General features: G+C 43.8%; 1 protein-coding gene across 3 annotated transcripts in view; it reads left to right on the forward strand.

The window, feature by feature from the left end:
• The window catches only part of NMT2 (N-myristoyltransferase 2), a 67,071-nt gene that overhangs the window by 26,293 nt on the left and 20,052 nt on the right, over window positions 1-20,726 (forward strand). For 2 of the 3 annotated variants that reach the window (XM_059404259.1, XM_059404256.1), the window contains exons 2-8: window positions 9,369-9,504; window positions 13,311-13,455; window positions 16,893-17,011; window positions 17,112-17,203; window positions 17,325-17,441; window positions 18,423-18,593; window positions 19,831-19,939. In XM_059404259.1, coding sequence (XP_059260242.1) covers window positions 9,369-9,504; window positions 13,311-13,455; window positions 16,893-17,011; window positions 17,112-17,203; window positions 17,325-17,441; window positions 18,423-18,593; window positions 19,831-19,939 — 889 coding nt within the window. Of the gene's footprint in view, window positions 1-9,368; window positions 9,505-9,878; window positions 9,922-13,310; window positions 13,456-16,892; window positions 17,012-17,111; window positions 17,204-17,324; window positions 17,442-18,422; window positions 18,594-19,830; window positions 19,940-20,726 lie in introns of all 3 variants that reach the window. The other variant, XM_059404257.1, reaches the window with a different exon arrangement.

Below are 20,726 nucleotides of genomic sequence, written 5' to 3' on the forward strand. Positions count from 1 at the left end.
CTCTCTGGTCTCATCTGAGTCTATGTGTGTCTCTCTAGTAATGACATTCCAGTCAAAACCTTGGTAATATAACTTGTGTTTCCACTAGTGTCCTGTTAAGACCATGTTGTTATTGAACTTATGCAAATAATTATAATTGCCACCAAAGAGAGAAAACTTACTGAGAGTTTCTGAATTCTAGAGGGTTTGGGAAGGGAGAAAAAAAATAAATGCTTCAGTTTGTTCACAAAGGAATATTTTACCATGTTTATGTAAGTCACAGATACCCTAGGAGAAACTGATTCCTTAAATCTGGAAGAACAAACATTGGAGAACCAGCAATGTTTCAAGCAAGAGTCACAAAAACTGTAATCATCTTCCTCAGTTCACTCAGTTCCATGTTACTAATTCTTGTTCTGTTTGAATGCAGCTTTTCCTTTAGTTCCAGAAATTCTTACCCAGTTTAATTTTATGATCTTAAAGATATCAGAAACCTGTATTTGTCAAAAGTCCTTTCAGTGAAAATCCTTAAAGATGAAACAGATTTTGTAAGATCATCAGCACAATAATTACCAATGACTCAAAAATGGCCATGTTTAAAGATCTGGTGAGAGTTCATTATCATGCAGTTAACAAGGAAATCCAGTTTTTTCAGTGATAGAATGTCAAGTGATGACCTTACACCAAGACATACTAAAATTTAAGAGAGTTCATATAATGTCTACAACAGTGATAGAGCATTTTACCCATACAGCATACCCTAAAAGGTTTATGATCATTTGCTTGATAGTGTTCCCCAAGTAACTGAACATACCAAATAAACCTAATCTAGTCACAAACAATTCATGTAGATTTGAGTATTTGGGAACTTTTGCTAAAAACCTCAGAAGGTTTTGAAGCACTTACCCAAATAGGATTATAGATTATTACAAAACTAATTGGGCCACCTGGGAAGCCTCTGCCTTTGGCTCAGGTCATGATCCCAGGGTCCTGGGATCGAGCCCCCACATCTGGGCTCTCTGCTCAGCAGGGAGCCTGCTTCCCTTCCTTTCTCTCTGTCTGCCTCTCTGCCTAATTGTGATCTCTGTCTGTCAAATAAATAAATAAAAATATTTTTTAAAAAAACTTAATATTTAATCACCCATTTAACCAAGGTGGCAGTAGTTGATTCTGTAGAAGCCTACTTATGGGCAAAACTTAGCTCCTTTCATATTGAGATGTTTCAGTTCTCTTAAGTAATCAAAGACCTGAGAATGACAAAGCTAGAAACATCGGTTTTCTGGACAGATAAAGAAAAAAAGCTTCATTTGCAGTTTCTTATCAAGAGCAAACCAACAATCCAAGAAAACTCTGCGTTTTTAACAGAGAAGAGCCACATTTCAGTCTTACATAGGTATACTTTTAAAATTCATTCATTCCAGGGGCGCCTGGATGGCTCAGTTGTTAAGCATCTGTCAGCTCAGGTCATGATCCCAGGACCCTGGGATCAGCCCAACATCGTGCTCCCTGCTCAGCGGGAAGCCTGCTTCTCCCCACCCCATTTCCCCCTGTTTGTGTTCCCTCTCTTGCTGTGTCTCTCTCTGTCAAATAAGTAAAATCTTAAAAAAAAAAAAAAAAAAATTCATTCATTCCAGGCTGAGTTCTGACCACACATAAAATTCTTTTTCAAAGATTCCCTTCACAAACCTGCTACAACTTTCTTTTTACATTCAAATTTTGTCTTAAGCTTTCCTTCTCTAAGTAACCAGTCTCATTTTAGGACAAAATTACTAGCTTTTCCCTCAACAAAAATGTATTCCCACTCCTCGTACTTTTCTTTCTTTCTTTCTTTCTTTCTTTCTTTCTTTCTTTCTTTTTTTTAAGATTTTATTTACTTGTCAGAGAGAGAGAGAGAACACAAGCTGGGGAAGCAACAAGGAGAGTGGGGAGTCTACTTCTCCCGAGCAAGGAGCCGGATACAGGACTCAATCCCAGGACTCAGGGATCAGGACCAGAGCTGAAGGCAGACGCTTAACCAACTGAGCCATCCAGGTGCCCCTCCTCATACCTTCTTTTATCAAAAACACATCTTGGGACACCTGCATGGCTCAGCCTGTTAAGCATCTGACTCTTGATTTCAGCTCAGGTCATGATCTCAGGGTCCTGGGATCGAGCCCTGCATTGGCCCCACATTGAGTGTGGAGCCTGCTAAAGATTCTCTCCCTCTCCCTCTGCCCCCCACCACTGGCATGAGCTTCTTTCTCCCAAAACAAACAAACCAAACACATCTTAGTTTCCCTGCATAAGGAGTTGCTTTCCTTGTCATTTCTTAGAAATATCAATTACATTGATCACAATTTTTACTTTTAGAAACCTTAGTCTCCATTGAAAACTAAGTAGTAACCACTTGTGAACTATCTGTCACATGCATCTTCCATCTTTCATTTTTCTTAAAAATATTGAGGCCATGTTGAAAACTACCACAGCCCATCTTCTGGCCAAAAATTATTTATATTCTCCCACATGTAGAATACATTTACCCTCCCTGAAGCCCTTCCCAAAATCATGTTGTGTTTTGGCTTAGATACTAGGTTCAGGTTTGAAGTCTGGGATCTCATGTAAATAAAGTCAAGGTCTGGTTGAGGGCTCTTAGGGTCTGCTGAACACCATGAACCGAGAATGTACCGTGTCTGCTTTCCACACATCCTCGTGGAATGGTGGACAGATGTAGGAGAGCCCTAGAGGGAGGAAGTAGAGCGCAAAACACAGTCAGTGGTCCATAGCAGTTCTGAAATCCAACCAGGAACGTGTTGTCAACTCCTGGATTTGTGGTCAGTCCTTTTTCTTGGGAGCTATCATCTGTGGCTCTGGGCTCTGCCCTTGAGGTTCTTGGTTCTGGTGTTCCAGTCATCCTTCCAAAAGATAACTTTGTGCCCTAGTGAGTAACCTTCTTGGTCTGTTTCCTCCCTGTAAAAGGCTGCGGGTCCAAAGGCCTCTGTTCACTTTGTTCTGCTGCCTTTCAGGCTGCTGTGCTGCTTTTAGAAATGTCACAGGCTGGGCGCCTGGGTGGCTCAGTGGGTTAAGCCGCTGCCTTCGGCTCAGGTCATGATCTCAGAGTCCTGGGATCGAGTCCCGCATCGGGCTCTCTGCTCAGCGGAGAGCCTGCTTCTCACTCTCTCTCTCTGCCTGCCTCTCCATCTACTTGTGATTTCTCTCTGTCAAATAAATAAATAAAATTTTTTAAAAAAAAAAAAAAAAAAAAAAAAAGAAATGTCACAGGCTTTCCTCCGTGTCCATTTATAATCCACTCTGTTCGACAAAAGTTACCCTGAACTCTTTTTTCTGTCAGATAATCTTTTCTGTCAGGCACCTGGTGAAGGTGCTGTGGGACAAAGGTTCTTAGAAGCTCTGCTGTTTCCAGAGGATAGATGAAGCCCATCCTTCAGAACCTGAGGCCTTTGTCTTTTTGGAAGGGTCCAGAGGCCCCACTTTCCGTCTTCCTAACATCCTAACAAAGGGCTTACCGCTCCACCCTTGCTGTGACTTTCTGTTCTTAGGTCATTTATTTTTTCTTTTTAAGATTTATTTATTCACTATTTGAGAGAAAGAGAGTTGGGGGGTGGGACAGGGGGAGAGGGAGAGAGAATCAGACGCCCCCTGAGCTAGAACCCTGAGGTGGGATCAGTCCCATGGCCGGTGAGATCACCACCTGAGGCCGTTTCTTCATAGGCAAACCTTTGCCTTCTGGAGACTCAAGGATGAGAAACAGTTATTTTTTAACCTACAAATTACTAGCTGAGTGTATCTATTCTCTTATTTCTACTCAGAAACTAGCTTATTCTGGAGTTGATCTCTCTCTTGTCTCATTATAGACGAAGCCAGCAGCTTCAGCCCTCTCCCCAGCGATCTTTTCAGTTAGATCATCATCAGCTCATTAGGTACATTTTCTGGTTTCCACATTATTGCTGGTGACAGCTTTATAAACGCACTCACTGAAATAATCATTCCATGAAACTCTGTCTGTTTGAGGCTCCTCCTGGCCTTGGAGCAGTTGCCTTGTGTTTTCGGGTTTTCTTAGAGTGGCCCTCCATTGTCAGGCCCCCAATTTCTGGTCTGCTCTCTGTTGCTCTGTAATAGGTCATGCCAGAGCTAGTGACCTAAATAAAAGAGCGGCCACTTTGTTCCACTTGGCAGATTCTGTGGGTAGGAAGTTGGAAAGGCAGGTTCTCCCTTCAGGCCTCTTGGGTAGGTGCAGGCTCCATGGGGCTGGTGGTCTGGCCGAGCTCCCTCCCTCGGCCCTAGCTGGTCCTGCTGGGGATATTAGGTGCTGGCCTGGCAGTCTCCAGGCCCTCGGGCCTCTTCCGTGGCTCCTGGCTGCCCCCAGAATAAGCATCCTGAGGGAGCCAGGTGGAAAAGGCATGGCCTTTTGTGACCGAGCCTCCAGAATCCCATGGGGTCAGTTCTGCTGCACAAAGAGCAGATGACAAGCCAGCCCAGATTCATGCGGAGGGGAATGGACCTCACCTCTTGTTGAGAGAAGTATCCAAGAATTTTCAGATGTGTTTTGATACTGCTTGCGCCTGGAACAGTGTCTGGCAACAAGAGAACCTCATTATGTGATTGCATCCAGTAATCAGGAGATCTCCCTCTCTTATAAAATTTACTATCAGTCTTTGGGTGCTGCAGTGTGACCCCGGTATTAACAAGTGACGGTACTGCTTGTATTTACTGTGTTTCTGAAAAGTAGAGGCATGGGCACTTCACACTGTATACCTTTTATTCTGAACGAGTCAGAAAGCTAAATATTATTTTCCAAAAGTCACAAAGTTAGTAGAGGAAAAACATAAAAAGATGTTTATGTGGTTTTGCAATAGGGAAGGTCTTTCTAACCAAGATTTAAAAGCCCAAAAGCCACAAGGGAAAATTTCTTAAATGTTAGACTCCACCAAAATTTTAAATGGCTGTGTAGGAAAAGATATCATAAAATATAAACCAGATAAAGTATTTGCAATCTGAGTAACAGACAACAGCCTAGGCAATGTACTACAGACATAAAGTAGTATCTCACAGAGCTGTTGCAAGGATTAAATGAAATGAAAATAGCCAAAGTAAAAATACTTAACAACTGGTAGGTTCTACCCATGCTTTTATAAAGGCCACTGACAAGTCAATTTTTTAAAGAGATGGGTAACAGAAAAAGGATATGAATGAGCAGTTCATGGAAAAAATATAAATGGTCATTGAACATATGGGAAGATATGTATAGCCTTGCTCCTGATTAAATAAAGAAAAATTAAATCTGCAGTAAGGGTTTTCTACCTATAAGTCTGTCAGAGATGGAGGGGCAGTTGGGTGGCTCAGTGGTTAAGCGTCTGCCTTCATCTCAGGTCATGATCTCCAGGTGCTGGGGTCAAGCCCTGCATCATCGGGCTCCCTCCTTAGCAGGGAGTTTGCTTCTGCCACTCCTCCCTGCTTGTGTGCGTGTTCTCTCTCTCAAGTAGATAAAATCTTAAAAAAAAAAAAAGACTGTCCAAGATGAAAAAAATGTTGATATTTCAGTATTGGCAAAGAAGTTGGGAAATTGACATTCCCATTGACTTACTGTTCCTTTATAGGAAAAGCATATTTTGCCTCTGGCTTCTTTCAGGATTTTTTTTTTTTTTTAAATCTTTGATATTCTGTAGCTTGAAAAGGATATGCCTGTGCTGAGGCATAGTGTTTCTTGGCGTGCATCCTGCTTGGTGTTCTCTGAGCTTCCTGGATCTGTGGTGTGGTGTCTGACTTTCACTGGGGGAAATTCTCAGTCGTGATTTCAGATATTTTTTATGTTCCTCCTATGCCTTCTGGTATTCCCATCACGCATGTGTTACACCTTGTGTAGTTGTCCCATGGCCTTTGGATATTCCGTTCTGTTTCATCACTGTTCTCTTAGATTTTCACTTTTGGAGATTTCTTCTGTTGTTGTGTTTTGTTTTTGTTCTTTTTTGAGAGAATGTGTGCTTGCGTGCAAAGGGTGGGATGGGCGGAGCCCCGTGTGGGGTTTGATCCCACAATGCTGAGATCATGACGTGAGCCAGAAATCAAGAGACAGACGCATAACTGACTGAGCCATCTAGGTGTCCCACTTTTGGTGGTTTCCGTTGCTGTATCTTCAAGCTCAGAGATTCTTTCCTCAGCTGTGTCCAGTCGGCTAATAAGCCATCAAAGGACCTCTTCATTTCTCTTAAAGTGTCTTTTATGTCTGTCATTTCTTTCTGGCTCTTTCTTAGGTTTTCTGTCTCCTGTTAACGTTGTCTGCCCTTTTATGCTGTCTGTTTTGTTCCTTTGAAACCGTAGGATATTAATCTGTCAGCTTTGAATTCCTGTTCTGACAGTTGTAGCATCCCTGCCCTGTCCGATTCTGGTGCTTGGTCTTTTTTCCAGGTTTGTTTTTGGCCTCTCAGTATGCCTTATAATTTTTTCCAGATAGCCAGACATGAGGTACCAGGTAAGAGGAGCTGCTGCTGGCGCTTCAGTGCTGTGGTGGTGAGAGGTGAGGGCGTGGGGGTTCTGCGGTCCTGCACGGCGGCCCCTCCCAGCCCTTATCGAGCCTGGGCCTCTGGGCTCTGAACCTGCTCATGTTTCCTCTGTTTCCTCCTCTTCTCTTGTGTGGACTGGGTTTGCTTATTTCCCCACGTCAGTTAGGCTCTGGTCGACCAGTTACTTCTAGGGGCAGGGCTTGTTGAGAACAGAGTGCTCTGGCTTATTTCAGAAGGGTCCCTGTTCCCCTCCCACTGCTGGAAGCATGAGGGGACTTTTGTCTGCTGTTTGTTCTGGGAAAACTCACGAAAGTCTGGGAGACCCCTGGGACTGGGTCCCCCTGGTTCCCACACAGGCCCCAGCACTGGGCAGTCACACCTCCCGTTTTCTTACCTGAGTACAGCTGCTGTGGTGGTTTGCACTCCTGAGGCTTTGCTGGAGGAAGCTGCAATGCCCTGTGTTCTTACCTGTCTGGCCGGTCTTGTGGCCAGTCTTAGTCCTGTGTCCTTGCCTTTCCCATGAATCCAAGAGGAGTTGTTGGGTTTTCAGTCTGTTAAGATGGAGTGGTGATTTCAAAGCTCCATATGTGTGGACCCAGGTTGGTGGACTGGGTATTGGCACAGTATTTAGTAAAGCAATCTTAATTATTTACTGAAAGTAAAAACGTGCATGACCTAGTATTTCCACCTTTGGACATTACTGGCACGAATGCATAAAAGATGTAATTGGAAGGGGAGGTGAATCACGAGAGACTATGGACTCTGAAAAACAATCTGAGGGGTTTGAAGTGGTGGGGGGGTGGGAGGTTGGGGTACGGATTGCATGGATCACTGGGTGTGGTGAAAAAATAATGAATACTGTTTTTCTGAAAATAAATAAATTGAAAAATAAAATAGAAAAGAAAAAAAAAGATGTAAATACCAGATTTCTTTTTTTTTTTACAGCATTAAAAAAAAAGATTTTATTTATTTATTTGAGAGAAAGAGTACAAGCAGGGGGTGGAGTGGGTGAGAGAAACAGACTCCCTGCTGAGCAGGGAGCTGCCCTGGGGCTTGATCCCAGGACCCCAGATGGTCACCTAAGCCAAAGGCAGATGCTTAATCGGCAGAGCCACCCAGGAGCCCCTACAGCAGCACTTTGTAATGTAGGGATGGTTAAATACGATGTGTTTACACAACGGAATGCTTTCTAGCTGCTTAAAAGAAATGAAATCGCTCACTATATCCTGACATGGGAAGGAATCTAAGACACATTGTTAAGTGGAAGGAGGTAAAAAGCAAGTTGGCAAATGGTATGTTTAAGATTCAGTTTTTATTTAAAACTTATTCACAGTGAAAATGAAGGGGTGCTTAGAGAAGGAGGAGAAATTTGGAAGAATATGTACGAGAAAAACCATGGGTTGCCTCTGAGGGACAGTGTTACAGGGTTAATACATAGATATCGGTGACATTTGTGTCTTGCATGATGCATAGATACTTGATAATTAGGCAAGAGCGAAAGTAGGCAACAGCAGATCCAGTTTACTGAGGGCAGTACAGTGGAATGGTATGTTTACATCACTTTTCCCTCCATCCAGGCAATAGTGTAGTAACAGTCTCTGAATTTCAACTTCCCTTCTGGGAATACTGTGGTAGTGTAGACCCAAGTAACTGGAAATTGCACATCTCCTGGGGTCTCTTCCGGTCTTTCAGGGGGTGACAGCCATAAGATGACAAAAGAGTCCCAGACAAATGTTTTACCAGTGAACATTTTTTTCCACATAGAGTTTTTTTTATTGTTAATTCTTCTTGTTAAATGATTTACCAAGGAAAATTTCCCCTACTGCAAAGAAGTGGTTTCCTCGGTTCTGCTGTGTTGAGCTTTGTGATTTTTTGTGCCCAAGAGAAGTTTGTAATGGAATTTTTTTTTTACAACACGTATCTCTCCCTTAAAAGGCTACCTAAAAAGTTGGTTAGCAGAGCCATGGTTCAGCAGGAAAGCTACTTGACTTTCATCATAAAATACGGTTTCTAGCTACAGTTTTCCTCCTCGAATGCTATCTGAGAACCTGCAGTATGACTGCGTGTAGACTAATAATTCTTCTGAGTTCTTTGTCCTGTTAACTTCTCATCTGTCTAAATTTCATTTTCCACTTTACATCCCATTTTGAGTTTCTGGATCTAACCCCATCATGTGCATGTAGATGGCAGGCTTCTCACAAGACCCTGGCAGAATTTTCATTTAACGCTGTTCTGATACATTCTGATTCGGTCTGCCCAGGGCAGAGGTTCAGTCCCACAGGACTGCTCCCACCACATACCAACCCCCACTTCAGAGGCCAGTCCCAAGCAAGCCCAAGCTGTCCTCGTGACCCACCAACATATATCGGAGGGTCCCACGGTCCCTTGCTCAGATTTGATTTTGATTTGCTGGAACAGCTCATGGAAGTAATAGAAACATTTTCTTTACTAGATGACTGGTTTATCATAAAAGGGAATGGCCAAGTGGAAGAGATGCATAGGGCCAGGTGTGGGAAAAGGGCACCGAGCTTCCATGCCCCACTTTTCCTGAGTTTGTACGAGGGAAATGCTGTTTTCCAGGGGTTTTGTAGCCCATTGATCACAGGGCTGGCACCACTGGCCACCAACCTCCACCCTTAGGCACTTTCCACAAGTCACCTTATTAACATAACACATTTTTAACCTCTTTTCACTTAGGAAATATGTACGAGAGCTATGTATTAGGTCACCTGAATGATCAGATAGATATGTTCCTTATAAATTACAATATGAGGCTTCCTAACCTAGTTTTCTTTTTTTTAACTCCTGGGTATAATTTGCATTCTACTCAATGATTAATATTCTATAATGATTTTTTTGTTCTTGTTTTATCCTCTGTCATTTTCCTAACAGAAGTCCTGGAGGAGATTTGGGTGCCAAAAAGAAAAAGAAGAAACAGAAGAGAAAGAAGGAGAAACCGAACTCCGGAGGCACCAAATCAGACTCGGCCTCTGATTCCCAGGAGATTAAAATCCAGCAGCCTTCCAAAGTGAGACCCCAGTTTTATTTTAGCCTCTGTGGTTCCTCCTGCATGTGCGAGCCGGAGGTGTACCTGGGGTTTTGCCGTGACCTTGTCCTGGGTGGTGCTGGTCCCTGGAGGGCTTTACAGCCTTCCTGCTGCTGATGTTGGTACCTAAATAAGAGGTACAGACTGTGTTTTTGTGTGTATGGGGATACAGCCTGCATTTTTCCTTTTTCTCAGAGCAAATTAGTACATAGACTATAGCGATAGAAGTCCGTCTCAGCGTGAGCTTCTTAGGTGTGTGTTGTTGTTTTGAAGTTAAGCTTAATATTTCGTTACTTTCAGTTCAGAAGATACTCACATTTTAATTTTTCTGGGTATCTGTCTAATTACCTGAATAGCACCCCACGATCTGGCAGCAGATTCCCACGGGAGCAGCCACAGGTAAGTCTTACGACCTTGAATCCGACCAGTAGGCTCGAGCGGCCCTGCTTATTACATCACATTGCTGAGGGTGGGACGAAGCTCCTGACAGTGCCCGCCAGAGAAACACCCGAGACCTAGCCCGCAGTTGTCGCTGAGCGCAGGGGGGGCGGCTGGCCCGTCTTGCGAGGTTCTGGTGGAGTGGATGGCAGGTGCCCCCACCTTGGGGCCGACCCTGGTCACCCTGGCTGGGAATACAGGCTTTGTGGGTGCACAGGGCCCTCTCCGTGCAGAAGCTCACAGGGCACGGGGTTGGTGTTAGAAGTGTGGTGAAGCACACGGATGATCCTGATGTTTGCAGCGCCACGTCCATTGTCCTGGGGGTCGTGGTGTGGCCGAGGGGCTCGGGAGCACACTGGGAAACACGGGCTGGGACCCGGCCCTGTAGCTCACGAGCTGTGTGGGTGCCACCCTCCATGAGCCAATTTCCGCATCTGCCGGGTGGGAGTCGTGCCTTCTGGCCCCAGCTCATGGGGCTGTGAGGAGGTTACAGTTAGGGCCTTTCTGGTAAATGATCTTAAAGCATTGTCGATATGCCAGCTGTTACCTAATATTATACAACTTGTGCAGGGTTGGAATTATTTCTTTCTTGCACACAGTTGACACTGTATCGTGCCAAGGGGGTCTTGCAGGCAGTTTTTGTTGTTAACTGTTTTACACGTAAGGACCAGGAGTCACTGAGAGGATACTTACTTTGCCCAGTTTTCCCTGACTGCCTTGTGGGGTGAGAAGAAAATGGGGTGTTGTCCTCTCGCTTTTCAGCTCGTCTCTCAGGTAATAAATACTCTTATCCACTGGCCCTCCTTCCCAAGGTCACTCGTATAAGGTATGCCATCAACTCGCAAGACATTTTTCCCATTTCTCAATGTCGCTTCCTTGGATAAATGCGGCGTGACCCTCCGTATTGCTTCTACCATTACCATCAGCTTGCACGCCTCGCTGTACCCCCAGCCACTTTGAGCCCTTCCCTTACTTCTGGTCGCTTACAAGAAGCTAGAGCTAGCCAAGGCAGGAGGAGTGGCTAGCATTGTCTGGTGGAGACGTTATTTTCTTTTACAATTGAGAATAAATCAGGATTGTGTTAATGTGGGCCCTTCTCCGTTGCATTTTTTGAAACTGGAGTTTCTTTCCCTTACACAAAACGCTAGCTCTAAATAACAGTATAAAGTACTTTGGATTGTGTGTAGAAAATATTCCATTCTGCACCCAAGAACCAGAATAAGATGATAGGCTCCTTAGCAGTGGAGGACTTGGACGTTTTTCCAAGATATTACATTTTAGAAAGGAAAGGGTACAGAGTACAGTTGGAGTATAGTATTCCGTGGAGGAAAAGAGATGCGCCTGACTTAGAGATGGTAGTGGGAAGCTAATGTGGTGGGAAGTGAATGGATAGGGTTAAGAATGTATCGTAGCCAAATTTTCCTTGCTGCTTAGTCACCGTGGATTTGAAAATTATGCTTACTTGTATCCACTTTAAGAAAGCACTTAATGAGCTTTCAGATATAAATATGTCATGAATGGTCGTTTCATGGAAAGACTGCTAGTCAACCCGACGAGGCTAATTAGGGTTGAAACCACTCTGAGGTCTGTCTTCACAGAGTTGGGATATTATTGGCTCCTTTGGAACAAAGATGCTGATTCATGTTTGCTGCAAACTAGCTAGAGCTTGGTATATTTGTGATCAAGAATTTAACTCCAGAATTAGGAAAGAAAAATCCCCATGACAAATTTACTGTAGGCTTTGTGGGTTCAAATTTGCCTTTTTAAAGATAAATGGGTACATGCTCAAGCATTCTTCGTTGAAATATGCTGTGCTCAGAGTTCCTGTTTAAGCTGTAGGTCTTTTAATAGGTTGCCTCGTTAGGGGTTCAGATGGATGTCAGTTTCATTTTACTGGAAATCGGTTACTGTAAGTTGGGAGGTTCAGAAGAATCCCAAGCAAACCCAGTGATAAAGCAAACACAGGGAGGTGTATATTAAGTAAACCCTGATTTGTAGTGTGTGGTGTAGGTAAAGCTTCCCAAATTAGAGGATTGGCTCCAGACCACAGATGGCAGATTCGAGGTTGACCAGAAGTCCAGAGCTCCTATTAATAAACCAGCAAGGATCCGTGGTAGCTTTCTTTGGTGCCCCAGGGGTGTTGGCACACAGGAATAGCACAGGGCTCTGAAATTCTTGTTAACCACTTCTGAATGACAGTGAAGGGCATTCTTTGTGTGACATCAGAATTCTAAAACTAATCATTTGACACACTGAAAAAAGTTGATTTTACTGTTCAGCCCTAAGTGGAAAAGTATAGGCTCACTTTCCATGTGGGATTACATTATCTCAGGGACTTTCCAAAAAAAGAGCTGGGGAATCTTCAGAGATAAGAGAAATATTGGCTTCGAGGAAGGAACTTGAGATTTGAAAGGTATTGTCAGTTTTCCAGACTGAGAATATGTTTTCCTGAAAAAAGGTTAGTTTCCAACACTTGGCGTGGGGAAAAGAGGCTGCGGTTGCCAAAGATCTAAACTTACAGAAGACACTGCTCTCGTCGGGAGGTTTGTCTCTGGAGGAGCATGGGAGCGGCGAGAAGGCAGGGTGGGGTCCTGGCGGAAGGCACACGTAGAGATCTCCATTCTTGATGAACTTCTTCCCAGCTCAGCACTCAGTTTACCTTCCTTCCTTTCTCTCTTCCCTTCCATTTCGTTTTCCTTCCTTCCACCTTCCCTTCCCTCTTCCCTTCCCTTCCTCCTTCCTCTCTGTTCCCTTCCCTTCCCTTCCCTACTCTTCCTTTCCCTTCCCTCCCCCCCCCCCTCCCCTTTTCTTTTCTTTCTTTCCCTCCTTCCCCCTTTTTTTTTTTTTTTTTTTTTTAATGAACTAAAATTTCCCTTGCCTGCCTCGTTTCCATTCTAGCAGTGATTTCCTTTGGCCCCACATTGCTGCTGAGGGCCTCAACCCCAGCTGCGAACCCGAGGGTGTGCCTGACGGGCTGCTGGGGTCATAAGGCTTGTGTGCATGTCCCTCCTTTCTGCTGCTCCACCCAGATGAGTGCGAGGGAGGACCCTCTGCAGATGGGGCGGGGGGGGGGCCCTTGAAGGGGGGGGGGGGGTTGGCTTTACTTCAGATTTCCCAAAACTACCAAAGCCCCGTGAAAACTCCTGTACTATGGTTACCCTTAACGTAATGTGTTTGCTTCTATTTTAATACGTTAGCCTCCTTGAGCCCGGTCCCCAACCAGACTTAGAGGAAGGGGGTTGGTTTTTGGTGTTGTGGTCTCCAGGGCAGATGGCACGTGTGTTTGGCCCAGGTTTGGGAGTGGGTGGCGGCTTCCTCATTTTTGTGTCTGTGTGTCTTTGCTGTTCTAGAATCCCACCATCCCGATGCAGAAGTTGCAGGACATCCAGAGAGCCATGGAGCTGTTGTCTGCGTGCCAAGGCCCTGCCAGGAGCATCGATGAAGCTGCCAAACACAGATACCAGTTTTGGGACACACAGCCGGTGCCCAAACTAAGTAAGCTTTTCTGCCTTTCTTCTCTCCCCACCCCCAAAACCGCTGGGTTAACAACAACAAAGAAACAAAAAACCCACAAAAGAAACTTGACTTCCATATTGACTTCCATAATCTGTGTTTTATCACAGATTAGCAATATACACAAAAGTCCTATTTTTCTTCTTAAAATAGAAATATTGGGTAGTGACACTGGCTTTCAGTAGACACAGTTTAGAGTCTAATTCCTTTTTCTGGTAAAAAAAAAAAAATCAACTTCTCCCACTTGAAACCTTAGTCTATGAAAAATACACGTAAAAGAGAGAGTCTCAGTACCTTTTTTGGTCCTGAGCTTCACGGAATTGTTTTTCCTATACATAAATTTTTAGCAGTCTCACATCTCACTTATTCTAAAAGACATAGGATATTGGCCTTGAAATGGAAAATGTGCTTGAGTGTTTGCAAATACAAGCTTACACATCACTTTCACACAGCATCTTTCCCTGATTAAACCCTTTCCCTACCTGGAGGCTGCCCTCCCTCCGTCCCCGCATGTTCCCCAGTGCCTGGCACTGAACAACAGACACTCAACACTGATCTGCTAACTGTCACTCAGCCATAAAAAAGAAGGTGATCTTGCTGTTCAGTGTTGACCCTGAAGGCATTATGGGAAGTGAATTAGGTCAGAGAAAGACAAATACTATATGGTTTCACTTATATGTAGAATCTAAAAGAAAAGAAAAAAAAATTCTGAATTCCTAGACACACAGAAATGGAAATGGAAAATTTCGTGTTGCTTGATGCTAGGATCCTGCTCCCTAAGCGCCGGTGTGAATTCCTAGCAGGCAAGACCACTACAGTGCAGTAAGGGCCGCGGGGCCATCATGGGCACTCTGGGGGCACCGCAGACGCATGGAGATCTTGGCAGCTGGCCTCTCACCTCAGCACGGAGCCTGGGCCCTCATGTTCTACTCAGACTTGCGCCTCCTAAGTTTCTATAAACATCATTTAGCTCTTCCCCTTTTCACAATAGAAAAAGTGATATAAATGCACTAAAAATGTTTGTGACGGCATTAAAAGCTAAACCTGCTGTTTTCTATTGTCCTCCTTTGAAAATAGATTATAATTATTTCTCTGTTCTTCTTTCTTGAGTGTTCAGGTTCCAGAATCCGTGTAAGAGAAATGATTGTCTTCCAGATCTCTTAATAGTCCAGTTATGTACAAGTAATCTGTTTTATCGCATAAAAATCCAGGGACAGTCCTTGTCTGTGCCCTCGAGTAATGATTTTCAACCTTTCTGAAGTTTCTACTCTTCTCCCAACCATGTCTGCTCCATGCATCTGGAAGAAGCCCGGGCTCGGGAGTGTGAAAGATCGAGGAGAGCGATTCTCCTCGCTTGTCTTTTCCTTCAGGCTCTAGAAATATATGTGTTTGGTCCTGGAGGAAGGCTCTCTAGAAAGAATTTATAGGATTTTAAATGCCATTGAATTGAGTGACCATTAGCGAAAGGGATACGAGTCTATTGATCTGGATGTATTGGGTTTAGCCAAATGCTCCTTGGCAAACTGCTGCTGGCTTTCAGTTCCTGGCCCCGGGGCCAGGCAGGCTGCCTCCTAACATCAGAATACGTCTTTGGGAAGATAGCCGGGGTGCACCACATTTTGGCCTGTCCCCTAAATCCCTGCAGGTTTCCCCCCAGTTCCTTGAATGCCCATTTGCACCTGAGTTAAGGCAGCAGCAAGGTTAGCGGGAGCCTGAGGTTGTCCCCAGTGTCCGGTGGGGAGCCAAGCTCTAGGCAGACATCCTGAAGGGACTCTCTGGGAGCAGCTGAGAATCTGGCCACTCTGGCTGACTTGACAAAGCCTAAGGTTTTATACGGGGTGAGCTGGTGCAGCAGTAGTGACCGACAAAGTCAGGGGCTAGAAAGAATGAAAATCAAGACCCCTTGGAGCTGGTAGAGCCCCTGTGGCTTCCACCTGTAAAAAGATGAGGCCAAAACCTCTACTTTATTTAGCAGATAACTGTTTCTTTTTGTTTGTTTTATTTTTTTCCTGGTTGTTTATGTATTTCTTCTTTGAGGTATCAGTGACATAGAGCACTTCATTAGTTTCAGGTGTCAGACATGTTTATAGACATTGTGAGACGACCCCCCCCCCCCCACGCAGGTCTAGTCCCTCACCACTCCGACTTACAGAATCTGTTTCTTGTAATAAGGACTTTTAAGATCGACTGTCTTAGCTACCTTTCAGGTATGCAATATGGTATTATTAAATGTGACCACCATGCTTGTATTATGTCCTCAGGACTTGACTTGCTTTGTAACTGGAAGTTTGTGTCCTTTGACCCCCTTCACCCATTTCACACCCCACCCCACCCCCACCTTTGCCAAGCACTAGACTATTCTCTGTGTCTAGGAATTCAGAATTTTGGGGTTTTTTTTTTAGATTCTGTGTATAAGTGAAATCATACAGTATTTGTCTTTCTCTCTCTGACCTAATTCCCTTCACACAATGCCTTCAGGGTCAACATTGAATGGCAAGATTGCCTTCTTTTTTATGGCTGAGTAATAGTTAGCAGATCAGTGTTGAGTGTCTGTTGTTCAGTGCCAGGCACTGGGGAACATGCCGGGGAAACCGTGATGGGAACGTAGGATAAAAATGGCGGCCAGGTGGGGACGGAGGGAGGGCAGCCTCCAGGTAGGGAAAAGGTTTAATCAGAGAAAGACGCTGTGCAAAAGTGATGTGTAAGCTTATATCTGCAAACACTCAAGCACGGAGAGCAGGGGAAGGGCTGTAAGAGCAGAAGGAGACCCCAGACGCCACGAGCTGGAGCTGAGCTGGAGCTGACCTTGGCCCCCCATTCAGCATGGATGAAGCTGGAGAGCAAGGCCAGGTGGGCGGCCAGGTGGGATCAGCCACAGACAAGGGCCTGGGTGCTATGCCACTCACACTGGGAAGCTGTGGGGGAGGAAAAGGGCACCTTTGTGGAGGTCACTGGAGACGTGGATGACTTCAGCTGCACTGTCAGCAGTCCCAAAATTAGTTGTAGGTGTTGCTGGGATCACTGTAGCCCTCCCCCCAACCCACCCCAGGGTTTTGAAATGCAGAGTAGGAAGAAGCATTTTCAGGCTGTCACTGGACCTAAGCTGCCCACTGTGGCAGATCTGTCATCTGGGGGTTGAGGCTGAGAAGTCATAGTCATGTCATAATACACACCTTGTCATTGCATGAGAAACGATTGCTCCTTTTGTTTAATTGGTGAGATAGCCGTGCCCACTACCTAGCTACCCTGTCTCACTCAGGAAGTAGCTGAAATAATAGCATATTTCCGTTGATGAAATGAAACACAAGTCCCCTAGAAATGATTTCGTTTTCTGGGACGGACCATTTGGGCCATCAGAATACTTGGTCATTGAATATTCTCTTTTTGTCTGTCTCTTTTTCTTCTCTGCGCCTCCCCAGATGAAGTCATAACCTCTCACGGGGCGATTGAAGCAGACAAAGACAACGTGCGTCAGGAGCCCTACTCCCTGCCGCAGGGTTTTATGTGGGACACCCTGGACTTGGGTAACGCCGACGTGGTGAGTGACGCTCTTGAGCGCAACAGCTGTCCTCGCACACATTGCTTCAGGGGGCAGGGGTTGCGAGCACCATAGACAGGACACTCGCTTGCTCTTGTAGCTCAAGGAGCTGTACACACTGTTAAATGAGAATTACGTGGAAGATGAGGAGAGCGTGTTTCGGTTTGACTACTCGCCCGAGTTCCTGCTGTGGTGAGTCAGGCCGGCCGCCAGGGGGCGCCCCGGGCGCGGGCAGTCGGGGCGGCGTGCCTCAGTCTCTCCCTGGTTTCCTGGACACTAACGCGCCAGTTTTCCTCATCTGCTTTGACTTCAGGGCCCTGCGTCCCCCCGGCTGGCTCCTGCAGTGGCACTGTGGGGTCCGAGTGTCTTCGAACAAAAAACTAGTAGGGTTCATAAGTGCCATTCCAGCAAACATTCGGATTTATGACAGGTACCTACTAAAGCTTGTCCGTGTTGGTTTCTTTTCCAGGAATCGCCATTTCAACAGGCTTCTTTTTTTTTTTTTTTTTTTTAAAGATTTTATTTATTTATTTGAAGGTTGGGGGGCGGGGCGGCGAGGGGAGCAGGCTCCCTGCTGAGCAGAGAGCCTGATGCAGGGCTGGATTCCAGGACCCTGAGATCATGACCTGAGCCAAAGGCAGAGAGGCTAAACCCACTGAACCACCCAGGCGCCCCAAGAGAGAGATTTTATAAGAAATCTTTTTATCCATAGGATAACTAATGTTGCATTTTTGCTCTGGGTCTCTGGCCTAGAAAGTCAGAGATCTAATGCATAGTAGGGCTGTTTACCATAATAGGGCTGTGTATCAGGTTAGTTTCTTTGCTGCTAAAAAGCATTTGATGTCAAGGAGTCTGTGCCACATGGAATGCCTGCATATCTAGAACCAGAGCAGGGAATGGGCTTTGAAACTCTGCAAGGTTTACTGGAGCTCGGAAAAACACCAGCTCTCTTCTGGTCAGGGCACCTCTCCGGAGCCTAGGAATTGAGTTATCCTCCAAAGCAACATCTTACCAGATTGTGCAGCTGGGTGACCCAGTTAGTGTCCTAATTGCGTACATTACAGAAAAGAAAAAAAAACAAAAACAAAGAAAAAACAGATGTAGAAACTTTGAGGCACATCTTACCTATTTTCCAAAGTGAAAACTTAGAAATAAAAAGTCTTAAATTTATTGAGGGCAAGGGGGTTTGGATCTCCATGACCTAGAGTTATAATCATTTTAGCAGGGGATCTGGGGGCTAGTTTATTTATCTGAACTTGTGAAATGCCGAAAAGATGGGCTATTTTTCTTAAATATTGTGTTGAGGGGGGATCTTTCAGTTTCTAATTTTAAATGTCATGGGTGTTGTTTTATTTTTTAAAATGTTTTGTCGTACGTCCCCTCAAGTCTTTGACATATTTTTCTTTCTTAGTGTGAAGAAGATGGTAGAAATCAACTTTCTTTGTGTTCATAAGAAATTGAGATCAAAACGGGTAGCCCCAGTGTTAATTCGAGAAATAACCAGAAGAGTGAACCTGGAAGGGATTTTTCAGGCCGTCTATACAGCTGGAGTGGTTCTTCCTAAGCCGGTGGCCACCTGCAGGTAACAGCACCTCAAGCCTTGCCCCCCTGCTGTGTTGCTACCAGTTTTTATTCTCACGTGTATTTTGTGGATTTGGGCTTACCTGGTATTATGTAGTTGGTTGGGTAGCACAGGGGAAATTAGACCCAAGAAACACTGTGACCAGTGTTCTTTCCAGTTTGCCATATAACTTCATGATTAAAAGGGGGGGGGTTGTCTACTTTTTAACATTTTCTGGCTAATGATGCTGGTTCTATATTTCTTTGTACCTTCCGTTGGAAAGACCAGCGCAGCCTCTCCCTTGGGGAAACCTGGGGCATTGTGATCTTGAAACATCCAGCCTGCTAGCATTTTCTTTCCTTCTAGGCACTCAGGTTTATACCAAGCTGTGCCCTGGATGTCAGGGAACTGTTGCGAATGCTTGATAAATACCAGCTGAGAAGCCCAAACAAACTTGTTTGCTGAGAATAAGAAAAGGCTTAAACTCAAAAAAAAAAAAAAAGAAAGAAAGAAAAGGCTTAAACTCTGTTTTTATGACTTCATCTGTTTTTATCAAACTTTCAAAGGTTAATCCAGGGAGAAAATGGTTTATCAGATTAGCCCCTGGACTAACCTGTTCATAAAGCCTTGAGGCTTTATCTCTCGACTATTTTTGACTCAAATAAGATGAAACTTTTGCTAAACATAGTACAAAAGGTAAAACTGTAATGACTATCTCCCATTAAATTATTCATAAATAACCTAAACATATAAGACTTCTCGCAGGTGTGTTTTAATACAAATCATCTAGTACCTAAACTGGAATCGCTAAAGAAATTCAAGGTAGTTTCTCAAAAAGTTGTTTGCCTTGGTGTGGATTATATAAAAGTGACAGCTACTAATTTAGGGAGGATGTTTTCATGTTTTTAAACTTTTTGGTCTGCTTTCTGTAGAATCAGCACTGGTCATTAAATATTTGCAGACTGGGCATTTTTTTTTTAAACTTTATTTTGCAATTTTATGATTGCTCTTTACTGAAAGAGATGAAAGGTCACAGACTACAAAGGAACATAACTAGGAAAGCGAGGACGTATTTTAGATTTTAAAAAACAGCTGATAAAATAATTATACAAGAGGAGGGCCGGCATCCAGCACTGTGCTGGGGACATCATGAGTGTTTGAGTGTTAAATGCTTCTGCAACAGCTGAGCTGAGACAAAGAGTAAGCAACTGGTAGGGTTAGAAACCAATCAGATTTTGAAACCCTTATTGTATTCCAGATACTGGCATCGATCGCTAAACCCCAGAAAACTGGTAGAAGTGAAGTTTTCTCACTTGAGTAGAAATATGACTTTACAGAGAACAATGAAGCTCTACAGACTTCCAGATGTAAGTAAGAATGTTCTGCAGTTTTTGGAAGCTGTGACCTTAACTGAAGCTTTTAATGTAGAAAAGAGTTATTTGCAAGAGTCTTAAAAAACTAGCTCATGTGTTTGAAAATGTGAATGTGTAGCTTTTTGGAACTCTGGGCTAGGAAAAAGAGGCGTGCTGAAAACACCAGTTTTTTGTTTTGTCTTTTTTTTTTTTTTTTAAGGCTTTTGAAATTTCGAGTATATAACATTTATTACAGAAGAAGTAAGAAAACTTGAGGCTTCTGATGCTGTTGTAACAAAAAGGAACTAAGAAATAAGGCTTAGTGGAGAGACCAAGGAAAGGAAATAATGTCTCACTAAATTACGTCTTTTTAGAGGTACCTGGGGTGGCTCAGTTAGTTAAGCATCTGACTCTTGGTTTCGGCTCAGGTTGTGATCTCAGGGTGGTGGGATCAAGCCCTGAGTTTGCTCTGTGCTCACGGGGGAGTCTGCTTGAAAGATTTTCCCTCTGCCCCCCACCACACCCTCTCTTGAATAAATAAATAAAATTTTAAAATACACACACATATATAAAATATATATTCTATAAATAAAATAAAGTAATATAAAACAATAAATAAATAATAAAATAATATAAATAAATAAAATAAAATTCTAGAAATAATATAAATAAAATAATAAAATAAATAAAATCTTAACAATAAATAAAATAAAATATATATAATAAAAATGTTTCATAAATAACCATATTATGTATAAAATATATATATACATATATTTTTAAATATTTTATTTATTTATTA

The sequence above is a fragment of the Mustela nigripes genome, chromosome 6, assembly GCF_022355385.1.
Source record: "Mustela nigripes isolate SB6536 chromosome 6, MUSNIG.SB6536, whole genome shotgun sequence".
Taxonomy (NCBI): domain Eukaryota; kingdom Metazoa; phylum Chordata; class Mammalia; order Carnivora; family Mustelidae; genus Mustela; species Mustela nigripes.